Source organism: Lampetra planeri, chromosome 49, assembly GCF_965212315.1.
Source record: "Lampetra planeri chromosome 49, kcLamPlan1.2.h2, whole genome shotgun sequence".
Taxonomy (NCBI): domain Eukaryota; kingdom Metazoa; phylum Chordata; class Hyperoartia; order Petromyzontiformes; family Petromyzontidae; genus Lampetra; species Lampetra planeri.
In genome coordinates this window covers 7,788,381-7,815,481 of record NC_136155.1, presented here as the reverse complement: position 1 = coordinate 7,815,481, position 27,101 = coordinate 7,788,381, and the positions used below count along the sequence as shown (strand labels likewise).

General features: G+C 50.5%; 1 protein-coding gene across 1 annotated transcript; it reads right to left on the bottom strand.

Annotated features, from left to right (window-relative positions):
- Nucleotides 1–772: 772 nt before the first annotated feature.
- LOC144733937 (uncharacterized) lies at nucleotides 773–27,101 on the bottom strand. The gene is made up of 19 exons (XM_078615964.1): nucleotides 26,957–27,101; nucleotides 22,507–22,656; nucleotides 21,541–21,660; nucleotides 20,047–20,259; nucleotides 18,644–18,801; nucleotides 16,330–16,459; nucleotides 15,183–15,302; nucleotides 14,055–14,129; nucleotides 13,005–13,076; nucleotides 12,396–12,512; nucleotides 11,784–11,957; nucleotides 9,671–9,780; nucleotides 9,180–9,300; nucleotides 7,953–8,063; nucleotides 6,892–6,999; nucleotides 5,898–6,013; nucleotides 4,952–5,114; nucleotides 4,159–4,284; nucleotides 773–3,227 (listed from the first exon to the last, which is right to left on the bottom strand). Exons 3-19 carry the CDS (start codon nucleotides 21,640–21,642, stop codon nucleotides 3,060–3,062), a joined length of 2,184 nt encoding a protein of 727 aa, XP_078472090.1. The 5' UTR covers nucleotides 21,643–21,660; nucleotides 22,507–22,656; nucleotides 26,957–27,101; the 3' UTR covers nucleotides 773–3,059.

Here is a 27,101-nt window from a genome sequence, read left to right as displayed (position 1 = left end):
GCGTGTCCGGGCCACACCCTGGCCACGCCCACCTTCGAGAAGGCTCCTCTCCTGTCCACGTGGCCCCCAAGATGCCCCCGGCCCCCACTTTTATCCGGTCACGTGTCCAGCCGAGTTCACTCAGTGCCACGGCCTCAACCCCGTGGCCCTCACCCACGGCCTCCAGATCCCCTGAACCTGCCGTGACGTCATTCCCGCCCCCAGACGGGATGATGTCACGTGTCTGTGTCCACCTGGTAGTGACGATACAAGTCACTACACAGGTGTGAAGATGTTCAAACACCAAATGGAAGCCTTTTGTAAGGAATCAAGTCCTCATTCACCACACGTACTTTTGTGGTGAACACGCAAAACTGGCAAAAAGGTCCCCATGATAGAGCGCCTCAACCCGAGCTGTAAATTATCTTTTATGTGCAATGTCTTTGTGCTGTTCGCCTTTTGCCGTTCTCTGGTCTAACACCAGTGAGACTTGGTCGTAAAGAAGGCTGTCTGGTGTAGGCCAATCAGTTTCAAATCATGAATATATTAGCAGTTTGCATGTTCGCCAAACAGCACGTGTGGGGTTAATGCAGACTTGACTCTTTGAAAAAGGTTTCAATTTGGTGTTTGAACATCTTAACACCTGTTTTATTGCCAGAAAGGGTAAAAGCTATTATTTTCCATAGCATCGTTCATTGATCTATCCAGCACCATTAATCACAATGGGTTGCTTTTTGCATTAACATTTCTTATGCTTATTCCTTTGAATATAAATGGCAGGAAAACGGAAACATACATTTTCATGAATTTTTATTTGGAACTTTCAGTTTGTGCAGAAATTATTCTGAAAGCGTTTTTTACGTGAACCATGCTTTCCTGCATATTGAACGGTAAAAACAAACACGGGCTAGAAGATCTTGAAATGAGAGGCTGATGGCACACTTTGAAAACACCGCTCACTCATCTCGACAGAGAATGCAAATGAATCCGCTGCCCTGGATTCAAAACCAGGATTTCTGGTGTCACCAGGCCCCAGCACACATCAGGAATTGCAGCTGGCAGGTACACCTGAACGGATGTGGTGCAATGGTAACACCGGGTGAGGTTCGCGATTGTGTGGAGGTCGCATGTTGTACCCCTGCCCTGCATGTGGGTTTCCATGACCTTTTGCTAAAAAAAATCCAAACTTTACCGGGATTGGCAAAACATTCCAATTCGGAAAATTACCTGCAAATTATGTCATTGGGATTACATAGAGCAAACATTGCTCCCCTCTTGCAAAATCTTGGCATGAACCTCCTGAAAGTCTTGGGACTTGACGAACCTTTCCTGGATTAAGTTAACAAGAGTTCATTGCGAGATGCCAATATTATGCTTCTGGTTTTGGCACGGACTCACGTGGTTCATAAATATGTTCAGGGTTGTGTTCTCCACTGACTTTTGGTCCCAGTGTCGACAATTTCAAAAAAATCCAAATCATTAAATCCACGATACTAAAACAATGCATGATAAGTCTGCAATTGCTAATTTTTGCAATAGCCCTTCATATAAGTGACACACAAATCTCAGTAAAGTTAAATATATGAACATGTAAATATTGTAAAATCACACACGACTCTCCGAAGGTTTTCAAGTTCGGTTGTTCACCACCTGGTACGAAGTTTCGGGAGCTTCTAAATATGTAGCACAGTACAAGCTGATAAACACATCTACACCGACACAGCAGTACTCCATACATTACACACAGAAGTCAAACCGATTATTTGTAAACTTAACAGACGCCAATCACAGCATTACCATCAAATCATGTACATTACTTGAGGAGCCATCAATGAGCTGTCCCCACTAAAACACCCTGAGATCGGTAAAGGACATTGCATTGTTTCACTTATGGCTGCACACGTACATAAAAAGCACATCAGTGGGTTTCTTAATTCAAACTATGGCACCACAAAGTACCATTAAGCATTGAACAACCGCGGAGGACCGGCACAGTGGTTTGAGCACTGCGCTATGAACCCAACAAGCTGAGTTTGATTCCCAGCCACGACTGACATCGATGGTGGTGGTATCCGAACGAGCCCCGACGCCGCACCCCCCACCCACCCACCGTCTTTTGTAAACCCACGCTGACCAGCGTGCTGAAGTGGGGCCAGACGACTCCAATGGCCGACGCGGCCTAAGGACACCTTCATTCGTGAATCGACTTGAGGGGGTTGTGAATAATAATAACCGAAGCAAATTACGGAAAATCGTGCAAACGCGAAGGGATTATTTAATGGGTTTGTTTTCGGAAGTATTTAAATAACGTTAATAAGCAGTGCAGAAGTTGATGGGTAGTGTTGGGACCAAATCTTGTTTGCGCATTCGAACGTACTGGCGGTACACCGCAATAATTATTTATTTCCCCGTGATTCGCAACCCCAGTCAGAAAATCTTGCGGGTTGGTGGTGGTGCGTCCAAATCGGTTCTCGTGATGTCGAAACAGTCGGAAGACGAACGTCAGTTCAAATTTGGATTTTTAGACTGTTCTATGAGGACCGGTGTATGAGGCCCCGCGTGTTATGCTGCATCGATGTACCTCCCCCCACCCCCTCCTTCTGGGTGGACAGAAATCATGCACGAACGTCTTTCAGCACCTCGGCAGGGCAGCGTTACCAATGAACATTTCTCGGCTCGCAATTCAACTTCGCCGGGCAACCTTTTTCTGTTGAACACTTTCTCAGAGGTTGAAAGCATTCTTGCATTTGCTCCGTCTGCTGTTTGTCTAGAGGGTCGGGTGGGATGTGTGCCCACATTAACCCCGTCAAGATGCTATCCGAATGAAAGTTGTGTTGCTATTCGGAGCTTACCAAGAGAAGAACGGCCAAATTGATCAAAAGGTTGCCCCATAACCTGGAAAAAAAACAATTCCAAGAGGATTGTCTTTTGGCTGCCAAGGCAATGACATAATTGCATGTGACATCATCTAGGAGCGGATGATAAGTATCGCTACTTAAATACTTACGAGGACCAACGGGCGCTGTTGGAAAGCATTACAAAATCCGTGCGTATGCGTGATATTTTCTTCTTCCTTGATGTCACACGGGGGAGAGTGGCGGCACGGGCATGGCAAGGCTGCCTCCGAACACCCGCTCGTACGAGCCGCGCAGGAAGCTGACGTAGTTCTGCAGTGAGCCCGTCCCGTCGTGAGATCGCTTCAGCCGCGACGTTGCTTCCTCCACCGCCCTCTCCCGATCGCGCTCCGCCTGAGCTCGCACGCACGCAAAGATAACAAGACAGTTCCCCCCACAATACCACGCTGATCTCGTCAAGCAGCATAAACCATCAACACGCGAACTCCGGTTATCCTCGCAGCAGCAGCAGCAGCGGCTTTTGGCTGGCACATCGAACAAAAATGGTCACCGCATCGCGCGCTTTCAGATCCGCTTCTGCGGCCGTCTGGAACGCTCTTCCTTCTGAAATCAGGAAGCCACTGGAGCTATGCACTTTTAAATCATCTAGATTCAAAACCCCTTTCTTTAGAACTGGTTTTTGCGTTTAGTTTGTTGTCCTCCTGCATGTCAGCACGGTTGGCTACATACGGTGCGAAAGAAGTTCAACATAAATTCACAGATTGTTGGGGCGAGGGTTGTGAGTGAGCGCCTAACCTTTTTTGGCAAATTGTTGCTAAGTATTTTGCATGTGCTAGGAAAAAGGGACGACAACAACAACTCCCATGCAGATTGGCTCACAGGCTACTTGCTATACTGTCTTCTGGCCACCTAATTAGGTGGGAATTTTCCAAGAATTTATTTCAAGACAATTCACCAACTCCATCTCCCATTTGATGGAATCGCAGGTCTGGTCTGACTTGTGGCCAAACTACTACAAAGATCCCCCCCCATGCAGCCAGTAGCCCTTGCCAGACTGGGGCAAGCGCTGTCATCAGCCAGCGCTGTCATCAGCCAGCGCTGTCATCAGCCAGCAGCCACCTGGAGAACGCCAGAACGCTACACGGGAATTGTTGGTGACCAGGCTGAGACCATCGACTCCCTTGCATTTGAGAACCTGGCTTAGTCGCAGGTGGACGAAGCCCAGGTTCGAACCGAGGACCTCGGCAGTGCAAACTCCGTTCTCCCTCCTCCCGTCGTCGTCGTCGTCGTCATCTCCATCGTGGTGGGTGTCAATGCTTGGTACCTGCTGGGCCGAGCGCTGCAGGCGGTCGAGTTGGGTTTGTGCTCTCCGCAGCTCGGCTCTCAGCTCGGACACGTGGCCCTCAGCGGTCCGCTCGGCTTGGGCCTCCTGCTCGTGCGCCTGGGTCACCTGACGAGGTCAAGTTTATTTTGTTTAACCTCGGGGAGAACTTGCAGAGACCAGGGTATAGTCTTATTTGCAAAGGTGATCTGCGTCAGCAACATTACAGATGGAAAATAAAGTATAGGCGGGTAGCCGCTCTTACGACACGATGCGTTGCTGGAAACGCCATCGTAAATCGGACCACGTTTCCCCATAGACGGTAGAAAACAGTAGAAGGATCACTTGGATGTTTTTGTTTGACAACCACGCAAGAGCTGGTGGTGGTCTCATCCTCTCCATCACCGCCTTCAATGGGACGACCTCTTCTCGGGCGCGTTTGGCTGCCAACTCCATCCTTAGTCTCGACCACCGGACTTCATCCCTGCTGCAAGCCATGATGACGTGTTCCCCACCCCAGCCTACTCGTTTGTTTGTTAACAGCTAATGTCTCTGATAGTGTTATATATATATACACAAAATATAGAACCTAGGATTCAATCCACGCAGCTTGCAAGTGAAGATGACGGGTTCCCAAGACCGACATGGGTGTGTGCCCGATGAACGGTGACGAGTGATCAACTCGGGAAGGGAGGGAGCGAATTCTGAAAGGCCGAGAGGGCAATTGGCGACAGGCCGAGCAGTGGAGGCTGCCCCCCCCTCACCTGCCCCCCCCTCACCTGCCCCCCCCCCTCACCTGCACGTCCGCTCGCTCCCGCGCCGTGCGGAGCTGGCGCTGCAGGCTGCCGAGCCGAGCCTCGGCCTCGCGGCTCCGAGCCTCCTCCTGAGCCAGCGCCGCCGTGCGCTCGTCCAGCGTGCGAGCCAGCGCTGAGACGCGGCGCTCCGCCTCCAGAGCCTCGCTGGCGACACAGCGGACACAGCGGTGATGATAACGCACGTGTGTGCGTGTGTGTGGATGTTTGTTGAACTTCTTTCGCACCGTATGTAACGAAACCGTGCTAATCGGAGGCGCGGGGGAAGGACAACAAACTAACACACAAATATCCGTTATAAAGAAATCAGATGAAAAAATCTTGATTCAAAAGTAAAATAGCTCCAGCGGCTTCCTAAAGAGATAACAAGAACCACGGCGATGGTGACGATAACGAGAATGACGGTGAGGGCGCTCGCTTTGAACTTGTTGTCTGCAAGTCACTGGAACCTTGGAGATGATACAATGCAAAATAATCTCGATTTACATGTCGCCTTAACAATTTATTATATGCCTGTGGGTGGTGATGAACAAAGTCAAACTATTGAACTAAACTATTTTATTTTACCAGGTCAGGCCCACTGAGCTACAGTATATCGCTGCTTTTTCAAAAGTGACCCGGCCACAAATGATAGCTGAACCAAGTGGCCTATCATGTGGAAATGTATAGCAGCCAAATACTGTAAACCATATGTCGACGTTAAACGTGAAGGGAAACACCGGAGGACCCGGACAAAAATCCACGTGACCACGGGTAGACAGAACACACAAACTCCAAATATACAGGAGACGTCTGGGTCGGGATCACCCCCATGACCCTCCCGCTGTATACCAGGCGAGGTAGTTAACATCTTGTTACCGTGGCGGCGCAGACAAAGCGCCGCCACGGTAACAAGATGTTAACTACCTCCCCCCCCCCCGTGGCTCTCACCTCCCCAGCTCCTCGGCGAGGCCCTGCAGCTGCTCCCCCTTGGCCCGCAGCCTGCGCACCCTCGCGGCGCCGGCAGCAACGTCCCCGCCCTGTGCCGCCCCCTCTTGCGGCGCCATCTGCCTCACGGTAAGAAGGGCCTGGGGGTTCAATTTCCGACTTGGGTGCCTCTCTGCGTGGAGTTTGTTCTCCTGATCCGCGCGGGTTTTCTCCCACAGTGGATGAAAAAAACCAACATACAATATACTTGTATTGGCAAAACATCCCGATTGTGAAAGATTACCGGTAAATTATTAAACTGGGAATCAATGTAGCAACGTCGCCCCCGACTGCACAAAAAAACTTGTCAGAACCCCCGTGAGAAAAAAAAGTTTTGAAACTCAGAGACTTTCCTAGGTATACAAGCAGTGACAACGACAAACAATAATGAGAGTGAGTCACTAATGCAGGCAGTTGTGGCTCGGAGGACCAGCGTCAGAGGTTCATTAAAATGGCACCGGCGCCATCGGCCTCAACAGCGGCATCATCAGCAGCCCGTTTGTCCACCCGGTGCTGGGTGAGGATAGACGCAGCGGCTGTTTTGCTCCACTTGCTGGGGAGCTTCTTGACTACGCTGGACCTGAGTGAAGTCGCTCCGCCCAGCTACGCGGAGCGAAACGTCGGACGCGGTGCCAAACGAGTCTCAAGGCATCGTTCAAGGAGGGTCCTGCGTCGAAATGGTTGGCCCCGATTCGTTATCGACGCACGTTTTGCGCGCGACAAAGACCCTTGTGCGTACGAGGGAGAAAGCATTCAGAGATCGAACCCATCTGTGCGGTCCTGCCTGTCCACCTCGTAGCAGATTGGGGAATGCACCACGCGGTGCGATCCACCAACCCTTGCCTACAAAGGGCTGTGTTACAGGCACGTGCCATCACTCCGGGCTATTAACTACGACTGTCGATATTGGAGTGGCTGGTTGGTGCTGATGAGCAAGGGTCAAGGGCAAAGCTGGCACCTCCACTGCTTCGGTGAGTTCCTGCTGCTGCTGCAGCCGATGATTTTCAGCCTCCAAAGACTCCAGTTTGGCACGGGCGACCTCGGCCTCATCACGAACCGCGTCCACCTGAAACAGATTCACCATCACAACCCCAAACATTGCAAATGCATCATCGTTTCCTCTCGCCCTTAACGAAACTCGGCATGCAATGAATGGCATCGGTCACATTGGCCGATTATCCTCAAAAGAAATAAAACCCCATTGTGTTCATAATTTTACCCCACCCAGCAATTGGCTGTGCGAATTGTAATTTAATAAAGTAATAACATCAACAGGAGTGTCCCCAGGTATATTTACTTGTACATTTGAAGGCATATTAACACGAACATTTATTTGTTGCATTTGATTTTGGTTGCCATTATTTTATTGTACACGTAACATGTAAATCCGCTGCTGGATGAGTGCCCCCCAATGCCTTGCAGGCTGCAATAGACATTTGGCATACTTCACTACGCTGGTCAATATGGGTTGGTGAAGGGTGCAGGAAGTACAAAGCAATGGATTTCTCTGCACCGCTCTCTGCTGTTCACATCGACTACAAGAGCCTGTCCAGTGCCCACGGTGGCCACCGATCTAAGCACAATCCAAGCTCAAACCTGTTTAGCTTCCGAGATCTGATGAGACCGGGCGCATTGCCGGTAACGAGATGTTTACCCCCTCGCCTGGTATACAGGAGGTCGATCCCGACCCTGACGCCTGCTGCTGTATATTTGGAGTTTGCGTGTCTCTCTCCCCGTGGTCACGTGGATATTTTTCCAGGTCCTCCCGTTTTTCCTCTACATTTAGAAACACGTGTTTAGAGTATTTGGCTGATATAAATGTCCACACGATGACCCAATTTGTGGCTCGGTAGCTTCTAAAAAAGAGCCGTATAGCTGTCGGCCTTACCAGGTCAAATAAAATAGTTTAGATTCAGCCACGGGCGTTCATTTGTTGTTTTGGTCGATTCATTGCTACTTTATTGCCATTAATATCGTCGTCATCGTCGTCATCAATGGCGATTCGTGGAGACGTGCGACCTGCTGCTTGAGCTGGCTGGCAGAGTCGCCTTGCTGGCGCAGGGCGCCCTTCAGCGCCTCCACCTCCTCCTGCCGCCGACTCTCCCTCCGTTCCGTCTCTCGCAGCGACACCTGCGCCAGACGGCCACGTCACAAACCTCACCGGGTGTTGCTGAACTGGTGACGAATTGGCGTTTTTTTTTACGTGACAAACCTCACTAAATGGCTACATCGGGTGGTGGCGGGTTTATAACGACACATTTATATTTACACAATCTAACCAAATACCCCCTCTCTCCCTTTATCATGGATAATTATTTGTCGCGAACGCCTACAACTACTACTGTGTGTTAAACTGGCGACGTCCATCGCACGTGTCAGCGGAGGCTCTGGGGGCAATCTGAGTCGATTTTGTTTAAAATCAGGTGGGGACTCGCGCAGACCAGGATGAGTCTCATTTACAAACAGTGAGTCCTGGGGTCACCGAAATGACGAACGCAAAACAAATTAAATAAAGTTACAGCGATGAAGCGAAGAGAAATCATGGCAAAAAGCAACCGTGTCGTATGAGAAATCAAAAGTTTTGCACGAAACATAAACCGATGTTAGATAAAATAGATTGCTTGTAAGCGTACGTTGGCTCGGGAAGATCGTTGTACTTTAGATTTTGTTGGCGTTCCTCGAAAGTCACCTCTGTCACTGCGAGAGGCAACCTCGCCGTGACAGAAGTGACTTGAGCGTGGCGCGGAAACGAGGAAAGTGCCCTTGCCAGGTCGAAAGATTCTCCTCTGCAGGACCCGATTAGTGCGGCTTCGGTGCTCACAGTGAAGCCCGTGCTGCAGGCCGTTTGGAAGCAGTCGGCTTCAGGTGGCCACGGGCCATGCCAGACGAAGTAGCGGGTGGCAAACCGGCCCACGAAAGTCAACGACCACCCAGCACGGTGGGCAATGATGCGACGAACGGATGATCCGTGCACGTGGCTGCGATTGAGGCGTGCGAGTTAAATGTTAATGGCGGAGCTCCTTGGCCGAGCATGACGTCCAAAGCCAGGGGGGGGGTGGTGTATGAGAATCCTGAGTCAGGGGTATTGCCAGGAGAGAATGTGGAGCTCTTCTTTTAGATTTTTACAGATCCATGTTCGACTCTGTGTGCATCCCTTTCTGCGTGTATGTATGCGCTTTGAACTACTTCCCCACCGCCCCCCCACCGCTCCCACGGCTGTGACATCGCGACAGCAGCGGCGGCCACCTGCAGCGCCTCGTTGTCCGAGTGTAACTGCGCCAGCTCGGCCGCCAGCGCCGCCAACTCCTGCCGCCCCGAGGGAGACTCCTCCAGAGCCCGCACGTTGTCCTGCAGCCTCCTGATCCGGCTTTAGAAAACACGAGGGAGGGAGGGAGGGAGACGGAGAGAGGGGGGCAGCTGAGCTACGGAGGCTCAGGAACGGAGGTCAGGTGGGGTCCGCGTGCGTAGGCACCACGGGGGCGTGAGGCGTCGTGGGATTGATCCCTGCAGACCGTGAACCCTGGAATGGCCCAAAGTGTGGAGGGGCTGGGGAAATGACCAGTGAGGTAGCGGGTCACGATCTTGTCGGTTATCGCAGTCCAAGCAGCCCCGAGCCTGGTTTGGTGCTCCGATGGGTGATTAACCGTACAATGTGTGCAGTAGAGGCCAGGTGCATCGATATCCATCGTTGCACAGCACCGTGCTTACAATGCCCCCCACGTCCCCTGGCTACCCACTCGGTGAGAAGTTCCGCGCGAGCCGCGAGCGCCGCCTTCTCCCGCTTCGCCTCGTCGTGCCGGCGGCGCCAGCTCCCCATCGCGGACGACGCCTCCACCAAGCGCTCCTCCTGGCGGCAGAAACAACAACAACAAAGTGTCAGGAAACGCTTCAATCATCCCGACGGCACCCGGGTGGCTCGCGTGTGACGAGATGTTAACTACCTCGCCTGGTATACAGGACGTCGCGAGTTCGACCCTGATGATGCCTGTATATTTGCAGTTGGCATGTTCTCCCCGTGGTCGCGTGGATTTTTCTCTGGGTCCTCTGCTTTTTCCCTCCACATTTAGAGCTCCGTGGGCCTTACCTGGTAAAAATTGTTTCGTTATATTTGTATAATTTTGAAGTGATTTCTTTCGCACCGTATGTAGTCAACCCTGCGAATCGGTGGTGTGGGGGTAAGGACAACAAATTAATCGCAGAAAGCAGTTTTAAAAGAAATTAGTTTTCAATTGAGATATTTACCGTTATACGTCAGCACCGCTGAGATCCTGGGTTTTTGAATGCGGATTTCCGCTACTGCCCTATGATGAAACCAGGTTCTCAGGTGTGGCAAGTTGATGTTCTCAGCCCGGTCGCCAATGATTGCACAAAACAAATCACCACCGCACTTAATTTGGTTCTGCACTTAATTTGGCTGAATGGCAGCGAAGATAATTAAATATCTTGCTTCGTCTGTCATGCTATGGACATTACTATCGGTGGCAAAGAAGGTGGGACAATGCTGCCCCCTTCCGGTGTGATCAGATGTCACCTGAAGGGACCTCAGAGGGAGTTCTGTGGTATCCACTTCCGTGGGCCGTGTTTAAGGGTTCCACTTGGCTGCCACGCCATCGTTAGCTGGCGACGTGTCCTGTCAGTCATGCCCACTAACTCCACTATAATTATATTAACCCTTTCTCGTTCCGAGACGTCTGCAAGTTGCAGGGTGGGTGTCCCGTTCACCACTGAATCTCTGAATGTGCAAGCGGTTAGTTTATTGAGAGGCGTAGTAGCGCCGTTGTTTTTAAAGCCACTGTATTCGGCGCAGAGAACTGTAGTGGCGTATACGTCATCGGAATGGGAAAGGCTTAATTGGTTACTTCAAAAGCTGATTGAAAAAAATCGTATTTATTCCTTTCTACCCTACCCTGGACCGTGTTCGTGAATATAAGGCAGATTTGAAACACGGTAGGACCAATACTTCTGCCATGGCTGAGCATTATTTTAATGCGGCTGGCTTACGCGAAATTAATTTCTCCAAGACGATGGTACTTTGCAAGCCATCCATATATAGACACAATTTTAACCGAAAAGAAGGTTAGACTCAGCAATCATTGGAACGATGTCATCAACCACTTTGGGTCATGACTTGACTTGTGTTTTCTCGTCAGTCAACCTCCACCGTCAGCAGTGTGGTGGGTGGAGCGGGGTGCAGTCATTTTTTGGCATTGCTGCTGCATTGGCATTGCTGCCCCGCCCATGCTGCTGCTGATACACTTGGGCTGCGCCCATCTCCAAACCTTTATAAACAGTTTGCCTTTAGAGGCTAACCCCTTTTCCTAATGACGACCGCTTGTGTTGCGATCGAAACGTCGTGATATTTTTTTATTCACTTAATTTTTTCTATTGACGTGACTTTACCGAAAGAACCAAGGAATATAAATGTTAAGGTATTATCGACCAATGAATGAGTGTATACATATGGGAGGAAACCGGAGCAGCTGCAGAAACCCACCCGTGCGAGGGGGAAACACTCTATCCCATACAGACGGAAGAGGTGGAGTCCACATTAGTGCTGTACTTGCCTTCTCCTGGAGAGCCAGGGTATGGCACCTTCACGCCCACGGGAAGGAAGTATCACAACATTTGTGCGGTGTCCACAAACCCTCGTTGCCTTTCACAGCGTCGGATTAATACACGCCACGTGCATTCCCACCACCGCCCGGGTAACCGGCCCCATCACTTCTGCTCATCCCACGTTCGCCCCCCAACGCGGCCGTGCCGCGTGCGCGGGTCGGTCAGCGCGCCAGCGGTTCCCGTGTCCCGAGTGAGTGTCGACGTGCCCCGGCGCCCCCCCGAGTGAGCGCGTACCGTCTCCCGTATCCGCGTCCCCAGCTGCCGCGCGTCGCGTTCCCCGCGTTCCGCTCGCCGCTTGTAGGAGCGCGCGGCCGCCTTGAGCGGCTCCCTCTCGCGTGCGCGCGTCGCCACCTCGCGCCGCAGGCGCCCCGCCTCGGCACGCTGCCGCGACACGGACTTCTGCAGAACCTGGCGCATGGGGGGGGGGGGGAGACACAGGGTCGAGGGTCGGTGAAAACAGATGAGGGTGCAACCGAGCCTTTGCATGGTACCCCTAATGTTGGCCAAGCAGCCTAATATAGGACCACAGAGCTTGGGCGATCGCTGGCGCCGGTTCTGGCTTCCTTGACGCTGCTCTGTGGTTTCCTGCGCCTCTCAATCATTCTCCATCTCTGTAATGTAACAATAAAAATATTTCTCATTTATTTCTAGCGCTACCAAATATAGCTCTGGCTCATGAACGGACCATCCTCCCTGCGGCGCGGCTGTTTAGTTGCGTCCGAGCGGGCGGACGAGCGAGCAAGCGGGCAGGCGGAGCGAGCGAGCGGGTGAGCAAGTGGGCGAGCGAGTGGGCGGGCAGGTGGGGCGAGCAAGTGGGCGAGCGAGCGAGTGGGCGGGACAACTCACGGCGAGGCGCACCGCCATGCGGTCCCCGTCGGCCGCGCGGCTCCTCAGCTGCCGCTGGAGACGAGCGCGCTCGCCCTCCAGCTCCCGCGACTCCCACGCGGTCACGCGACCTCCGTCCTGCGAGGGGGGGGGAGGGACAATGGAGACGGGGAGACATGCAGACGGGCGAGGGTCGGGGGGGGATGGAGAGGGAGGGGTACAGGAACAGAAGATAATGTGGACACGGGCGCACGGAGAAACAGTGATATGGGGGACACAGGTGAGATTGAGACGTTGGGGAGATGAGTAGGACAGGAGGAAAGGAGAGGGGTGGATGGGGAGACAGGGAGGATGGAGAGACAGGGAGGATGGAGAGCTGAGCACGACTGGGAAGGGGAGGACAGTAGGATAAGGAGACAGGGAGGATGAGAATCAGCAGACGGGGCGGGTAAGGTCGTTGAACTGGACGACAGAGAGGCACGCAGGGCATGGACGAGGAGGATGAGGAGGCAGGCGGCTAACGCCACAGGGAGAGACATTGGAGCTGTGGTTAAGGGACCCAAAGAGCGTGGGAGGAGGATGGGGGTCGAGGGGACAGGGCCCAGGGGAGACCCCCTCGGGGAGCCTCACCTTCTGCATCTCCAGCTGCGTGGTCACGTGCTGCACCTCCGCTTGTTTTTCCTGGAGAAGCTGCGAGAGCCTCTGCTCCCAAAGCAAACAGACGACATGTGACAAGTCAAGTCCGGGCTATGATCCCAATCCTGCGAGTCGTGAGATCAAACTAACAGGAAGGGAGTTTCTTAAAAAAAAAATTAAGTCGTTAATGGTGACACTTAATTCAATGTCTCCAGCACAGTAAAACTGCTCGAAGCCAGAGACACAGGGAAGCCAGATTCCAGAGTTAGCCGTTTACAGCTCGTAATGCATTTCATTTTGCTTTCCATAGTCTAAGAATATTCAATGCAATGTTCATTAGAGGTAATTAGCACCACTGCGACGCGGGTTCGGATCGCGCCTCGGGTTGCTGCCGTCCAACGCGCGGTCATACCCCGAACGCGCAACAACCTCGAACACCCGCAAAGTCATTCTCTCGTCGTCGTGCAACGAAATAAATGGGGGACCTATTTGCGGGTTTTTTTTTTGGATGGCACGGGCTCCGTTCGGCTGCTCACGGCTCATTTCGTAAGAAGACCCCCCCCCCCGCCCGCTCACTGTGCACCGGCAGAATTTCCGCCGAACAGGCGAACAAGCGAGGTCGCAATTCTGAGACGCACAACTCGGCGCGACAGCAGTCGCTGTACGGCGCTAAACTCGGACTGTGTTGGGCGCGTGACGTGCCGTCACACGCCCCCTCCCCCGGCATATTCGTTCCAGTTATACTGTGAGGGCGCGCGGTAGGTGTGTATGTTGAACTTATTTTGCACCGTATGTAGCCAACCATGCTAATCAGAGGTGCGGGTATTTATACTTATGTCGAACTTATTTCGCACCCATAATAGAGGTTTTGGGTTAGAACGCATCCTAACCCAAAAACCTCTATCATGGATGATATTGGTCGCGAAAGCCAACGTGTTAAACTTATTTCGCACTGTATGTAGCCAACCATGCTAATCGGAGGTGCGGGTATTGTGTATATCACGCAGCGGGCCTCAGTTTAGATGGAAACGGTTCCGACGTCACCTCGTTGTCGAGTTGCGACTGCGTGAATTTCTTCAGCAGCAGTGTCTCCTCGTCCCGCAGGCACAACTTTTCCTTCTGCGTGGGGGGAGCGGCGAGCGGCGGTGTCGGGAGGCAAGGTGGCAGACAGGCCAGGAGAGATGGGATCAGTGCACGAACGTTAAACCACAGACTTCGTCTCATCGTCGTCAACCTACGTGATCTCAAGGAGCATAGACCGTCACGCAAACTCCGGTCATCTTAGCAGCGGTGGCTTTTGGCGAGCCATCGAACAAAGACAGTCACTGCATCATGCGCTTTCAGATGTATAAGAATTATAAATCCTATTCATAATGGTATATTCCGAGGCACAGTTTAAGTCTTTAACTTTAACAGTTTATCATGTCAACTGATGGACTGCTATGATTTCCATGATGTTATGTTTAAGTTCACTGCATCGTGCGCTTTCAGATGCTCTTCCTTCCGATATTAGGAAGCCACTGGAGCTATGCACTTTTAAATCATCTAGATTGAAAACTCACCTACTTAGAACTGCTTTTTGTGTTTAGTTTGTTGTCCTTCCCCCGCACCTCCGATAAGTAGGAATGGCTGTGTACGGTGCGAAAGAAGTTCAACATACATATATACATATGTGGAAAAGCTACCAACTAATTTCACAATATCCATAACAATCCGAAAGTGAAGTGGCTATTGATTATCTGGCGAGAGAACATTAACGATTACAAGTCTCGTTTTTAAAGGGCGAGTCTAGGTTAGAAACAAGTTTGGTGTGAAAAGAAAATTGCAGAGTGCAAGGGATTGGAGCGGTGGCACAGCGTTTCGCTGACACTGTGCTCTGGCCGTGACCACCTGAGTTCAATTCCAGACCATGGTACTCCGTCAGTGGCGAGTGGTATCTGACCCGGCCCTGGGCTCCAACTTCCACGAACCGGTACTGAGCAATGCGGTGAAGTCTGCCCAAACAAAGCTCCACGAAAGGACACAGGGGAGGGCTCTTCATCGTCCAGCGAAATGGACAAAGGGCTGCAAATATAATCATCCCACCACCTTGTAAATCCACCGCTGGATGAAAGTCTGTTTGTGCGTGTCGCGCGCGAAAACAAAAACCGCGGCCTTGCGAGTGGAACGAACCTCTCGGGCCTGCTGCTTGCGCGCCAGCGGGCAGAGGGCCCCGTAGGCGCCCTCCACGCTCAACAGAATGCACAGAAGGACCTCCATCCTGGCCGCCTCTGCCAAAGTCAAGTCACCTCCCTGCCGACACACGGGGAGGGGATGGGGGGTGTAAGTAATAAAAAAAACACAGTGCCACAAAGGGTTCGCCGAATCCGCAAACGTTCCCTCAGTCACCGTGCTCGACGATGAAGATCAATGAAGTGGATTTGTAAACAAATTGCTCAGCGGCGCGTCAGACAGTGCCTTGTCTAGCAGTTTTGGGCGAGGCGGTGGCGCAGTGGTACGCCCACTGCTATACGATCCCGGTTACCCGAGTTGGATTCGCTATCCGTGCGATTAAGTACAGTTGGCTACGTGCGGTACGAACGACGTTGAACAGACATACATACAGAGGCCGGTAAACTAAAAGGTGATTTAGGAGTGTTGACGTTGCCAGGTGGACGCTCCAGTAGCAACGGTTTAATCAGCACCCCCGCGGACTCGCCCGCTAATTACGCGTGTGACACGACACCGCAGTCGTTAGTGAAGCTTGCGAATCTCTGGGTAATAAACGTTTGAAGGGGTGTAGCGGTGGAGCAGTGATTAGCGCACGGCGCAATGAACCTGGCTACCCGAGCCCGATTCCAGGCCCTGGATAACGTCGGTGGCGAGTGACATCTGAACCAGCCCTCGGCTCCGTCTTCACCAACCCGCACTGACCAGCGTGGTGAAGGTCGAACAATCCCCACGATTGACACGGCATAAAGGAGGCCTTCATCCAATGGGTTAAATAAACGGATAATTTAATAAATGCATAAATGGGTAAAACCACAATAGTATAATTCTACAGGCACACAAACAATTGAAAATACTGTGATACAATTTCGAGCTACCCTGGTCTCTACTCCTGCCAACAACTTGCAGATTTCTAAACTCATGAAATAATGCGATTGCAGGTGATGGGAGGAAACCGGATAACAGAAAGGCACCTGAGTCCGGGATCGAACTCAAGCCCTTGTTACTGCGAGGCGCAAGGTATTAGCACTGCTCTGCCACCACCCTTCCGCCCAATCCGCGGGCCGAACGGGACGAGCACGCGCGCACGTGCGTGCCGGCCTGTACGCACGTGCGTGATGTCATGGACTGCGTCCCGGAGAGCGGCCGCATGGCGGCACACCTCCCTGCTGCCCTCCTCGGCCTCCTCGAGGCGGCTCAGCACCGAGCCTCGAGCCTTGAGGAGCTGCCGCCCCGTGCTGCTGCCCTCAGACACGTGGGTCACGGGGGGGGACCGGGTCAGAGGTCAGACCGGGGAGATTCAAGAATCCCCGAACATGTGTTTGAACCTGGACAGTCTTTCGGATGGGCGACCACTGCGCATAGCAGGTGTTACGGTTTGCGGAGCCAGCCCACACTGACCAGCTCAGTGCGGTATGGATAAAAAACTCACACGACCTGAATGGCATGGGGAGGCCCTCAACCAGCAGTAGATTTGACAATGGGGTGATGAGCCCAGCACCTCTGATTATCACGGTGGGCTACGTACGGTGCGAAAGAAGTTCAACATACATGCTTAAATAATTGTCATTATACGAATTTTGTTCATTCAAATCTTATAGTATCTTAGCCACCGCACCATAAAATGAACGTGTTTTTGCAATTATTCATCGTACATAGCCAACCATGCTAATTGGAGGTCTTTCTGTCTTATGCTCTCGTAAGCGAGATCACGGGAAGCATCAGCTCAGAGATGTTAACTACCTCGCCTGGTACGCAGGAGGTCATGGGTTCCATACCATCCCTGACACCTGCTGTATATTTGGAGTCTGCATGTTCTCCCCGTGGTCACGTGCGTTTAGAGTATTTGGCTGTTAGAAATGTCCACATGATATGCCAATTAATTTGGCTATCATGTGTGACAGCCAGATCACTTCTGTAAAAGAGCTAGATAGCTCAGTGGGCCTTACCTGGTAAAATAAACAAAGTCCGTTACAAAGCGACGGAGGTAGCCATGCTTCCATTCGCCCCCTCACCCCCGACCTCTCCCCAGGGCTCCCCCCACCCCTCCACGATTCAATCGTCACGATTCGGGGTTATCGCTCGATTCCAGAAGCGATTCTGTTTTACCAACCCTCGCCGTGGAGGCGAGGGTTGGTGGATCGCACACAGATGTTGTGAAACTCCCTTTTCCGTGGGCGTCAAGGAGGAGCCATACCCTGGCTCGCCGGTACAGAAAAGTGCGGCCTAATGGCCAACTGTTTCCATCTGTATGGGGATAGAGTGTTGCTCCCTCGTATGCTTGGGTTTTATTATCATTAATTGGCTGAAAACACCTTGAAGTAAAAAACCCAATATTAGGACCCTTCTGAAAGTGAATCCTACAACTCATTGTGGCTCTCCTAGATAAATAAGTAAATTATTATTAATATTATGTTTGTTCTTTCTCGTTCATACCCTAAGCATAAAAGTAACATTTACATACATCGCACCTCCGATTAGCACGGTATGGCTACGTACGGTGAGAAAAAAGTTCAACTTACATACATACATATGCATAAAATGTTAGTACATTACTATACGGACGATAGGATGCATATTGTATCCGTGGGCATGAGAATACAATTTACCGCATCGTTGCCATGACCGAAGCCATGGCAACGGTGTGGTCTGTCACTCCGGGGATTGTGGCGCCTCTAATGAGTCGTGCAGCGTCAGGTGCAACCGCCCGTAGGGGCTACCGAGCTAAATGGGGGCTCATTAGGGCGTCTCAATCCGGTGCTGGTGTCATGCCCATTATTTAGACAGGAAAACCTCACTGATTCTCAAGCCGCTATATCACGAGTTCAACTCTAGTCCAATAACATTTGGCGGCAGGGCGATACGGCAAGAAGCCTGGGTGCGGTTCCCGACTCGAGTGCCTATCTGCGTGGAGTTTGTATGTTCACCTCCTATTCTGCATGGGGTTCTCTACGTCTTCTGCAAACAATAACCAGATACCAATGCTACTGTGTGGTCCAGAAGTCATTTGAAGAGTCCTGAGAGGTAGCTCTGTCATATATGCTTTTGTGGGCCATTCTCTAAGAAAAAGGATTAATCCTAGCCAGGTCAGTCTGGGTCAGCGGCCCGGTAAATATTTCCATGACTGGCATTCTGCATTTGGATATCTCTGACTATGGATCTGGCTACTAGTCACATGACCGACACCATTCTACCGGAATATATTTATTGAGAAATTCTGCCAGAGATCCAAATTGACACGATGCCTCACGACACGAGTGAACGGCAGGATCGGGAAAACATTGGGGGACAATGAAGAATTTAAAAAAACTATATGAATGTAAGCGAGACTTGAATCCACGAGGCCCCACTGAGACGTGGCCTCACGGCCGAGGCCAGCCGGTGCGGCGGGTTGGCACAGGTGGCCGACGGGAGCCGCCGCGCACCTGTCAGACGCGTCACCTCCACAAGAGTCTCGGAAAACGTGGCCCAGCGGCGGGGAGACGTCATCACGGCACGAGCAGCCCCCGTCCGTGTCCCTCGCGGTGCCAGGCGCGGCCTCCTCCGCCCGCCATGTGGATCGCGCTGCCCTCTCCGCCTCCAGCTGGGGAGTGAGCAATGGAAGGGGGAAGACACAAACCTAATGACGGTCTCTCACCGTATCGTTCTGCGACATGTGTTCGGATTGTGCCACGGGTTGCTACCGAATAATGCGGCGTCATAACTTGAACGCGTATTGTAGAGCAACACAGCAACGACCGCGAAAACCTTCAAAGTATTCTCTCATCGTGGTAACAACATAAATGGGGGACCTATTTGCAGGTTTTTTTTTTGGATGGCACGGGCTCCGTTTGGCTGCTCACGGCTCCTTTCGTAAGGAGACACCCCTCCGCTGACCCTGTGCCGGCCGAATTGCCTCCGAACAGGCGAACGAGCGAGGTCACTTTCCGCTGCCATTGCAAATTGTCGTTTTGACAAAAGCGTCTCCGTCGTGGGGCGGAGGCAGCTGCACTCACGGGGGCGCTTGGACAAAGCAGAACGAAGACAGACAGACAGACGCTGAACAAACTCGTTTGTTTAAAACGCCCACTGTTTATAAACACGCAGCTGCGGTTGCTTTCACAGTGACACCACTGGCTTGAAAGGAAAAAACATAAACATCACCCAGCATCTGAACGTGCACCCGTCCCGTTGTGGTTCAATCTTAATTTATTTAGGGAATGACTTGCATGTTAATCTCAAAAGCAAATAAATTAACTATTGAATAAACAGTTGACAGCAGAGTTGAAATGTGAGCAATTGCATTGATAGAGATGTGTGTGAAGTGGACTTTCAAGTACATAATCTGTCGAATCTGAAATTTACAAGCGTCCCTTCCAATCCATATATATATTTGAAAATGCGATGCAATCAATGCTCACAATAACACTTCTCAATGTGCAGCATAATTAATTACAGTGGTCCGCAGAGCTGTGCACACTACAATTAAGAGCAGTTTTAATTAGAAAAATACGTTATTGCTGCATGGTGCTCCATGAAAGTATATTGAGGGTTTACGTTGACCCACGCTTCAGACCCATTCTATACTCTTTGTAAATTGGGGCTGCTTAATGGAACGCTAAATCATGCAATATAGCAGCGACGATTCGACTCGATTGATCGATTTACATTGTACATTACGGCGACGAGAAACCACAGGCGCTGGATGTGACACACGTGCACTATCGCCAGGCCAGTACAGGTGGAATCGAGCATGCACGCACACATGGCGTGGAACAGCCATGGCATTTGCTTCCCAGCCCTCCGATTAGCACGGTTGGCTACGTACGGCGCTCAGGCTACGTCTCACCTCGTCCGTCAGGGCCGCCACCTCGTCCCGGAGCCTCTGCACCTTCTCCCTGCAGCGTCGCTCCATCTCCTCGTCTCTCCCTCCCCCCGTCGTGGAGCCGGGCGAGCGCCGCTCCCCCTGGCGCGAGAGCTCACTAACACGAAGCGGCGACGGGGAGCGGTCGCGTGGCCGCGGGGCGAGCGGCGGCACGGAGGCCGCACCGAGAGCATCGCCCTGCCGGCGGGCGGCACGGACGCCGTCGGTTAAACCGCGGCACGGTTAGACGCGAAGCGATTCGGCGATTCTTGCCCTCGTGGTGTACGTGGACAGCCCTTTGTCAATCCACTGCTGGATGAGGACTTCTGTTGCCAATAGATTTTTGCACGGCCATAAATTAAGGTAATCTGATTTATTAATAAGGAGGGATTTGCTCATGATGGAGATGATCGATGTAATTCCTTCTTATGCTGATGGTAGCATTCGGTTCTGACGATAATGAAGGCAATGATGAAGATGTATGTGCCTGCTTCTGCTCTTGATTATGATGATTCAAGTAACTACTCCTGAAGATTATAATGATGGCAATGAAGATGATGATGATTCACGGACATTATTCTGATGATGACTTATGAGGATGAAAGCACTTTCCTCCGACGAAGATAACAAAATGACCGATGACAATGATGGGCGGAGACAAGGCCTTGCGGTAGTGCATTCAGCGTTTGGTTGCAGAGGCTCATGGTTCTAACCCAGCGGCCACCCTGATAAATACTGCGGTTGCATTAACCGTGAAAATACTACACACCATTTGTTTTGGAGTGGGCGTTAGGTATCCCATGACGTAATTCGCAATTTACCAAATTTCAGAAATTACCCAAAGCTTACTCAATTGAGGTAGTAACATAGCAAATCCTAACAATAGTGAGTTCAAATTGTAACGCGCAGTATTCACTCGCACTCTTAAAAAAGAGAACGACTCAAGAGGCGTGAGGAACCACAGACAAGCTGCAAGACAGCTGCCACGCTACCAACAACTGTCCACGCTCTGCTATCCTCTATATATTGAGGTGTTATCGGCCAATTAATGAGCCCCATTGTTGCAAAACTTAGCAGGACCCTCCAGAAAAATAGTAATTGAGACTCGGTAAGACTTTTATGGGTAAATAAGCAAAACAATAATCATAATAATAATAAACTATTAACTATTATTATTATTTGACCAGGTAAGGCCCACTGAGCTATATCGCTCTTTTTCAGAAGCGAACTGGCCACAAATGATAGGCCAATGGAGCGGCTTACCAAATGGAAATTTATAGCAGCCAAATACTCAAAAATGCATGTTTCTAAATGTGGAGGGAAATATCGTAAGACCCGGAGAAAAACCCCACGCGACCACGGGGAGAACACGCAAACTCCAAATATACAGCAGCAGGTGTCAGGATCGGGATCGAACCAACGACCTCCTGCGTACCAGGCGAGGTAGTTCATGAATGAGAGTGAGGACAGCTCGCATACCGGCTTGCCGATCAGCTGCCCTCGGGCAGGCGACGGGTGGGAGCAGGTTACCACGCGCGCGGAGGGCCGCCCACTCGGCCGCACCGCCTTTGACCTCAGCATGAGACGCAGCGGGAAGAGCTGTGGACACATTGACAGACGTCGCTGTCCAGTTCCTCATTCGTTACGAGTCACGCGACACGCTGGATGTTTCTCCAACTCAATTTGTAATATCTTCCCGAGCCGACTCACGACAGGGAAGCGTGTTGTTTTACATTGATTTACATTTGTGCAATACAGTCCAGTAAATAATAAGTGATATTCATAACGCGCCAGATTTTACAGACAAGTCAACAACTCAGAGGCGCGGAGCCAAGCTCAGGGCAGCTCAAAAGCCTGACCAAGGAGATCGAGGGGGCCTTTAGATGTTTCTTGAAAGTCCGAGTGCAATTGATGTCGCGGATGTGCAAAGGGATTAGAGAGTTCCACACCGAGGGGGTTGATAGCAGAGAACCGACGTGAGGCCGTAACAGTATAGTGCAGTGTATAACGTATAGTAGTGTGTAGCGTATTGTAGTGTATAGTAGTGTAAAGTATAGTATATAGTGGTGTAGTGCAGTGTATAGTAGTGGTGTATAGCAGTGTATAGTGGAGTGTATAGTAGTGTAGTGTACAGTATAGTATATAGTAGTGTAAAGTATAGTGGTGTAGTGCAGTGTATAGTAGTGGTGTATAGTAGTGTAGTGTATAGTAATGTAGTGTATAGTGTAGTGTATAGTGGAGTGTAGTGCATAGTGTAGTGTATACCGATGTGAGGCTGTAACAGTTCGAGACCTCGGTATCCGAAGCAGATTTTGAGTGACGCTGCTGCTGCGTAGAGTTCTACCATGAGCCTTCAGTGCAAGGCGAGAGTATTGGGGCAAGGTGTGGTGGGGAACCGGTGGTGAAGGCGTGATAACAAAGGCAGGCGCGATTTTATAATTTTACCTGCTGGCGAAAGGCAGCCAATGAAGAGTACGGAGAGCGGTGGCTGAATCGAGTCGTAGATGATCGACACCAAGGACGACCCGAGCAAGGTTCTTCTGTAACCGTTGTAATTAAAAGGGCGTTGCCCCGTTTACATCGGGGGGTGCGTTCCTGAAAGGTGCCACAATGAATATCGAAACGACGTCAATTTGAAGAAGCGATTCACACGGTACGGTGGTGGAGGCGAAGGCTGAGAGGCGACAGGTAACGAGAAAGGATGATCGATGCCATCAGCGACGTGAGTGTGGGCCGAGGCGATGCAAATCAGGTGGCGGCGTTAATAAAGCGACGATGTATCTGGTAAACGACGTATAAGGGGGGAGACATAAATCTGGGTATTACTGAATGATAATTTTATTTATTTCACGTTTCTGTTTGCAACATTTCTGTACGAGCCGATTGCGTGTTCTGTGCAAGACAAGTAATTCGCTAAATAAATATTCAGACTCGCCTTCCCATACATTCGGAAATAAAAAAAAAGGTCTTCTTTTATTGAATCTACTACTTTTTCCATGCAATTCGTTGCGCACGGTCGTACTTTATTTTGGCGTGTGGTCGTGCTCGACTTTGCTCAGTCGGTGTTCGCCGCTGAGGGTCGTAGAAGGGGTTATTTTCTCAGTCCCTGCTGCTGTAGGCTCCCCCTGTACAGCTCCTGTCCGACTTGATTTAGGGCAATACCAGCTCGCAAAATAAAGATGTATTTATTTATTATTTCCATTTTGGTGGCCCAGGTCACTTCTGCAAATCGAGACTCTATTCTGGCCCCCCGAGTTCCATACCTGTCAACCCCTTATCAGTACCTACATTGTTACGGATCAATTCAGACCCTATTGGTCACCCCGTTGCCTTATAAATCTCAACGTTCATCCTACAAAGTCCCATCGCAAGGGAGAAACACAAACATGTGCCCATATTGAAACGGCTGTACGCCGTATGGACCTGACAACTCAATTTATCTGCACAAGAATGTGGGGTAAACCGTCTGGGTTGACGCGGTACACGAGTTCTCACCTGGCTGAACGAAAATAAACCCGAAACGAGAAGGCAACCTTGGGCTTCGCTATAGCCTTTGGGGCCGCCCATAAATGACGTCAGGCAATTTTGGACGATATTTGACCGCCCCCCCCATCGTCACACGGCGTCACAAAAAGTCAGACCCCCCCCCTAAAATATGACGTCACAAAGCTCTGCCCCCCCCCCCCCCCAAAAAAAAAACCGTGCTTCAAATCGCTTTCAACTATTGTCATTGTAGTGCGTATTTAATGTGGCGCTGCACTCTGATGTTGTAGAAGAAAACATTTATTAAAAAGTCTATTTAATTAAGTAGAACGTGTTGTCTATATTTATTTAAAGTTGCGCATTTTGATGTGACGTCACATTTCTCAAACCCCCCCTTCGTCACAAATGTCTGACCCCACCCCACAGGTGCGTGACGTCATTTATGGACGGCCCCTTTCCCGCTCTCGGTCCCGCCACGACTTGTCAGGAGCTGTCCCCACGCCACTCCACGTCCCTCCCGACTCCACAAACACCCAGCGGCGTCGTTATCGTTGTGGTGGGAGAATGTCGGTCACCACCCACACACTCCGTGTCAACAACCCCTACGGGTTAACGCCGCATTCTTGTGCAGGGGAAAAGACGTTTCAATACGGGCAAAAAATTTTTTTTATTACTTTATTATTTCCCTTCTACGTGACTTTACCGAAAGAACCAAGAATATAAAAAATAATGCGTCTATTTGTTTGTGTTTCTCGCTTGTGATGGGACTTTGTAGGATTAATGTGGGGATTTATGTGGGCACGGGGTGATCGATAAGGTGTGGATTGGTCTGTAATAAGCTAGGCACTGATAATGGGTGGACAGGTTTGAGTAACAGAGACTACTTAACGCAGACATAACGCCCGTCGCTTCCTAGGTTTGTCTCTCCACACAAAATACAATTATTTGTTACGTATCCCACGTCCTTCCGAGGGTATCATCTTCATACCTCCGATTAGCACGGTCGGCTATGTAAGGTGCGAAAGAAGTTCAACATACATGACACACATCTCCTTTTATACGATGTTGTTGTATTAGAATAGAACTAGAAAGCCTACTGACTGCCGAAGAGGCACCGAATTTCAAAACCGGTCCAGAGTTTCCTCTCGGTGAAACGAATAATGCTGACCAGGTCTTTTTTATTATAAGGTCACAACTTCACGGATCACTCATTTAAATCACTCGGCTCACAGCAACGCCCCACCGACGATTCGCCGTCAATCACCGCTGAATTGAACACAATCCTCAATTGTGGTGACTAAATAATTGCTCATCTTCAACTCTAAATACACCCGGGGGGTCAGCTGACGACATCACGTCAAGCTGACAATGCCACGGTCACCCTCCCCATCATGCGGTGTTCATAGTAAAACAAAAATAACCACATTCATCTTCTGGTGGCAACAACATGACCCCCAGCTCTCAAGCACAGCTCATCCGGCCGAGAGGGCATCAGAGAAGCTTGGGATGCTCCCTTCCTCAACTCCTGAGGTCGGTGCCGTACAAACAACACAAATTCGGCCCCGACTTGGAATAATTCACCCAGTTCCCTGCTCCAAGTGGTCGGCGAGATTGACGATCCACGACACCACCCACTTTATATTCTTGGTTCTTTCGGTAAAGTCACGTAGAAGGGAAATAATAAAATAATAGAAATATTTTTATTTTTTTTAATAAAAAAAAATTTGTTTTAAGAAAAATGTGTTTTATTGTTTTATATTAATATTATTTTATTATTTCCCTTCTACGTGACTTTACCGAAAGAACCAAGAATATGAATCCCTGCAGTCACGAAAGCTTTAAATCAAAACCACCCACTTTGTTTGACTCTCCAGGCAAAGTCGCCCGCCTGCCCGGGGGTCAGTCACCTTCTTCGTCATCTCTCTTCTATCGCTACTGCCGTGGTTGACCCCCATCCCGTGAACTTGGTTCAGCGATTCCTCCATCCGTGTCGGGAGGGCTCCCTCTGGTCAAGAAACCCGACTGTCTCGTCGCAGCCCAGGGAGTCGAAACGTCGTCTCAAGTCCACCACAACAGCATGAGAGCGCTCAATGGAAGGGGGGAAATTAAAAGACTCCGTTTAAAAAGCCAATGCATATCCTACCAGAGCATGTGCTTTGTTTGCATGTTCACCACAAGTACGTGTGGTTAATGCAGACAGGATTCCTTGATAAAGGATTCTGTTTGGTGGTTTCACATCTTAACACCGGTGTTCTTGCCAGGAAGGGTAAAATATATTGTTTATATTCTTGGTTCTTTCGGTAAAGTCACGTAGAAGGGAAATAATAAAGTAATACAAATATAAAACAATAAAAAAAGAATATGAATCCCTGCAGTCACGAAAGCTTTAAATCAACATTTATATTGTTTATGTTGATACTGGTAAGAAAGTTCCTATATTAAAACTCTCTCGCTAGCCAGCAGCGTACAAAGTCTGGTGAAGTATGACACTGTGACTGAGGAAGCGACGATACAGGGAGTTGTGTTTGAGCAGATCCATATTCATCTCCGTGTATCTGTGTGTGTCTGTCTCCATGTCTCTCTGGTGTCCCTGTCTCACAACTGGAGGTCTCTCTCCGTGTTTTCTGTGTCTGCGTGTCTATGTGTGTCCCTGTGGATGTGTGTATCCTCCTGTCGACACGTTTGTCTCTACGTCTCCCCGTGTCTCCATCATGTATACGGGTTTTTCCTGTTTGTACACACAGTATGATTATACGAGTTTGCTGTTGTGTGCTTCAATGTGTCTGCCCCTACCTTTAACTTCAGATCTGTTTATAACTTCATGTTTAAAAGTGTATCTGTATTTCTCCACTCTCTGCACTATACACGAATTTCTGTCTCTCCATCCGCTGATTTACATTGACTTCATTGCTGTACAGTACAGAACTTTATTCTATTTATTTTGCATTTGTAATGTTGGTGACCCAGGCCGCTCTTGCGAATGAGACTCTACCCCGGCCTCTCGAGTTATCGCCAAGTTCAACAAAATTAACTTCACCCCCCCCCCCCGTCTTTCAATCTCTCGTGCACGTCTTAGTAGCCGAAACCATCTGTCTGTGCTTGGGGTCCAATACCACAGCCGCCACCAACCACCACCACAACAAACACCACCCACGCGCCTTCCCTTCCCCATCGTCAATTCAACTGCTGAAACAAAAAAACCCATTCGCCACCAAGTGACAGTCACGTCACCTTACGGCGCCTGTACCAGGCTAGGTGCACTTTAAAGCCACGTGAAGTGTCGCACGCCCGCTGGCAGGAGGACACGGGGCAGACTCAGCAGGTGCCATGAGGTCGACTGACTGAAATGACAAGCCCGATGCACCGCCTGCTGTTGCTGCTGCCACTTGACCACGCACACTCACTCACTCACCTGGGCCGTGTCGAGCGCCTGCAACAACGGGTTGAGCGCGGCGGTCGGCGTGCGAACGAACGAAACGAATGAAACGACCGCACGACTCGACGATTGTATGAAAACTGGCGGCTCATCGCTCCCGCCGAACAGCTGATCACTTCCC

What these genes read in the sequence shown, in the direction of transcription:
- LOC144733937 (XM_078615964.1), bottom strand. Translation starts at nt 21,642, where the DNA reads ATGCTGAGGTCAAAGGCGGTGCGGCCGAGTGGGCGGCCCTCCGCGCGC. An exon ending in AGTCGCAACTCGACAACGAG is followed by an intron (nt 13,077 to 14,054) that starts GTGACGTCGGAA and finishes CTTTGGGAGCAG; the next exon opens with AGGCTCTCGCAGCTTCTCCA. An exon ending in GCATGGCGGTGCGCCTCGCC is followed by an intron (nt 11,958 to 12,395) that starts GTGAGTTGTCCC and finishes CCCATGCGCCAG; the next exon opens with GTTCTGCAGAAGTCCGTGTC.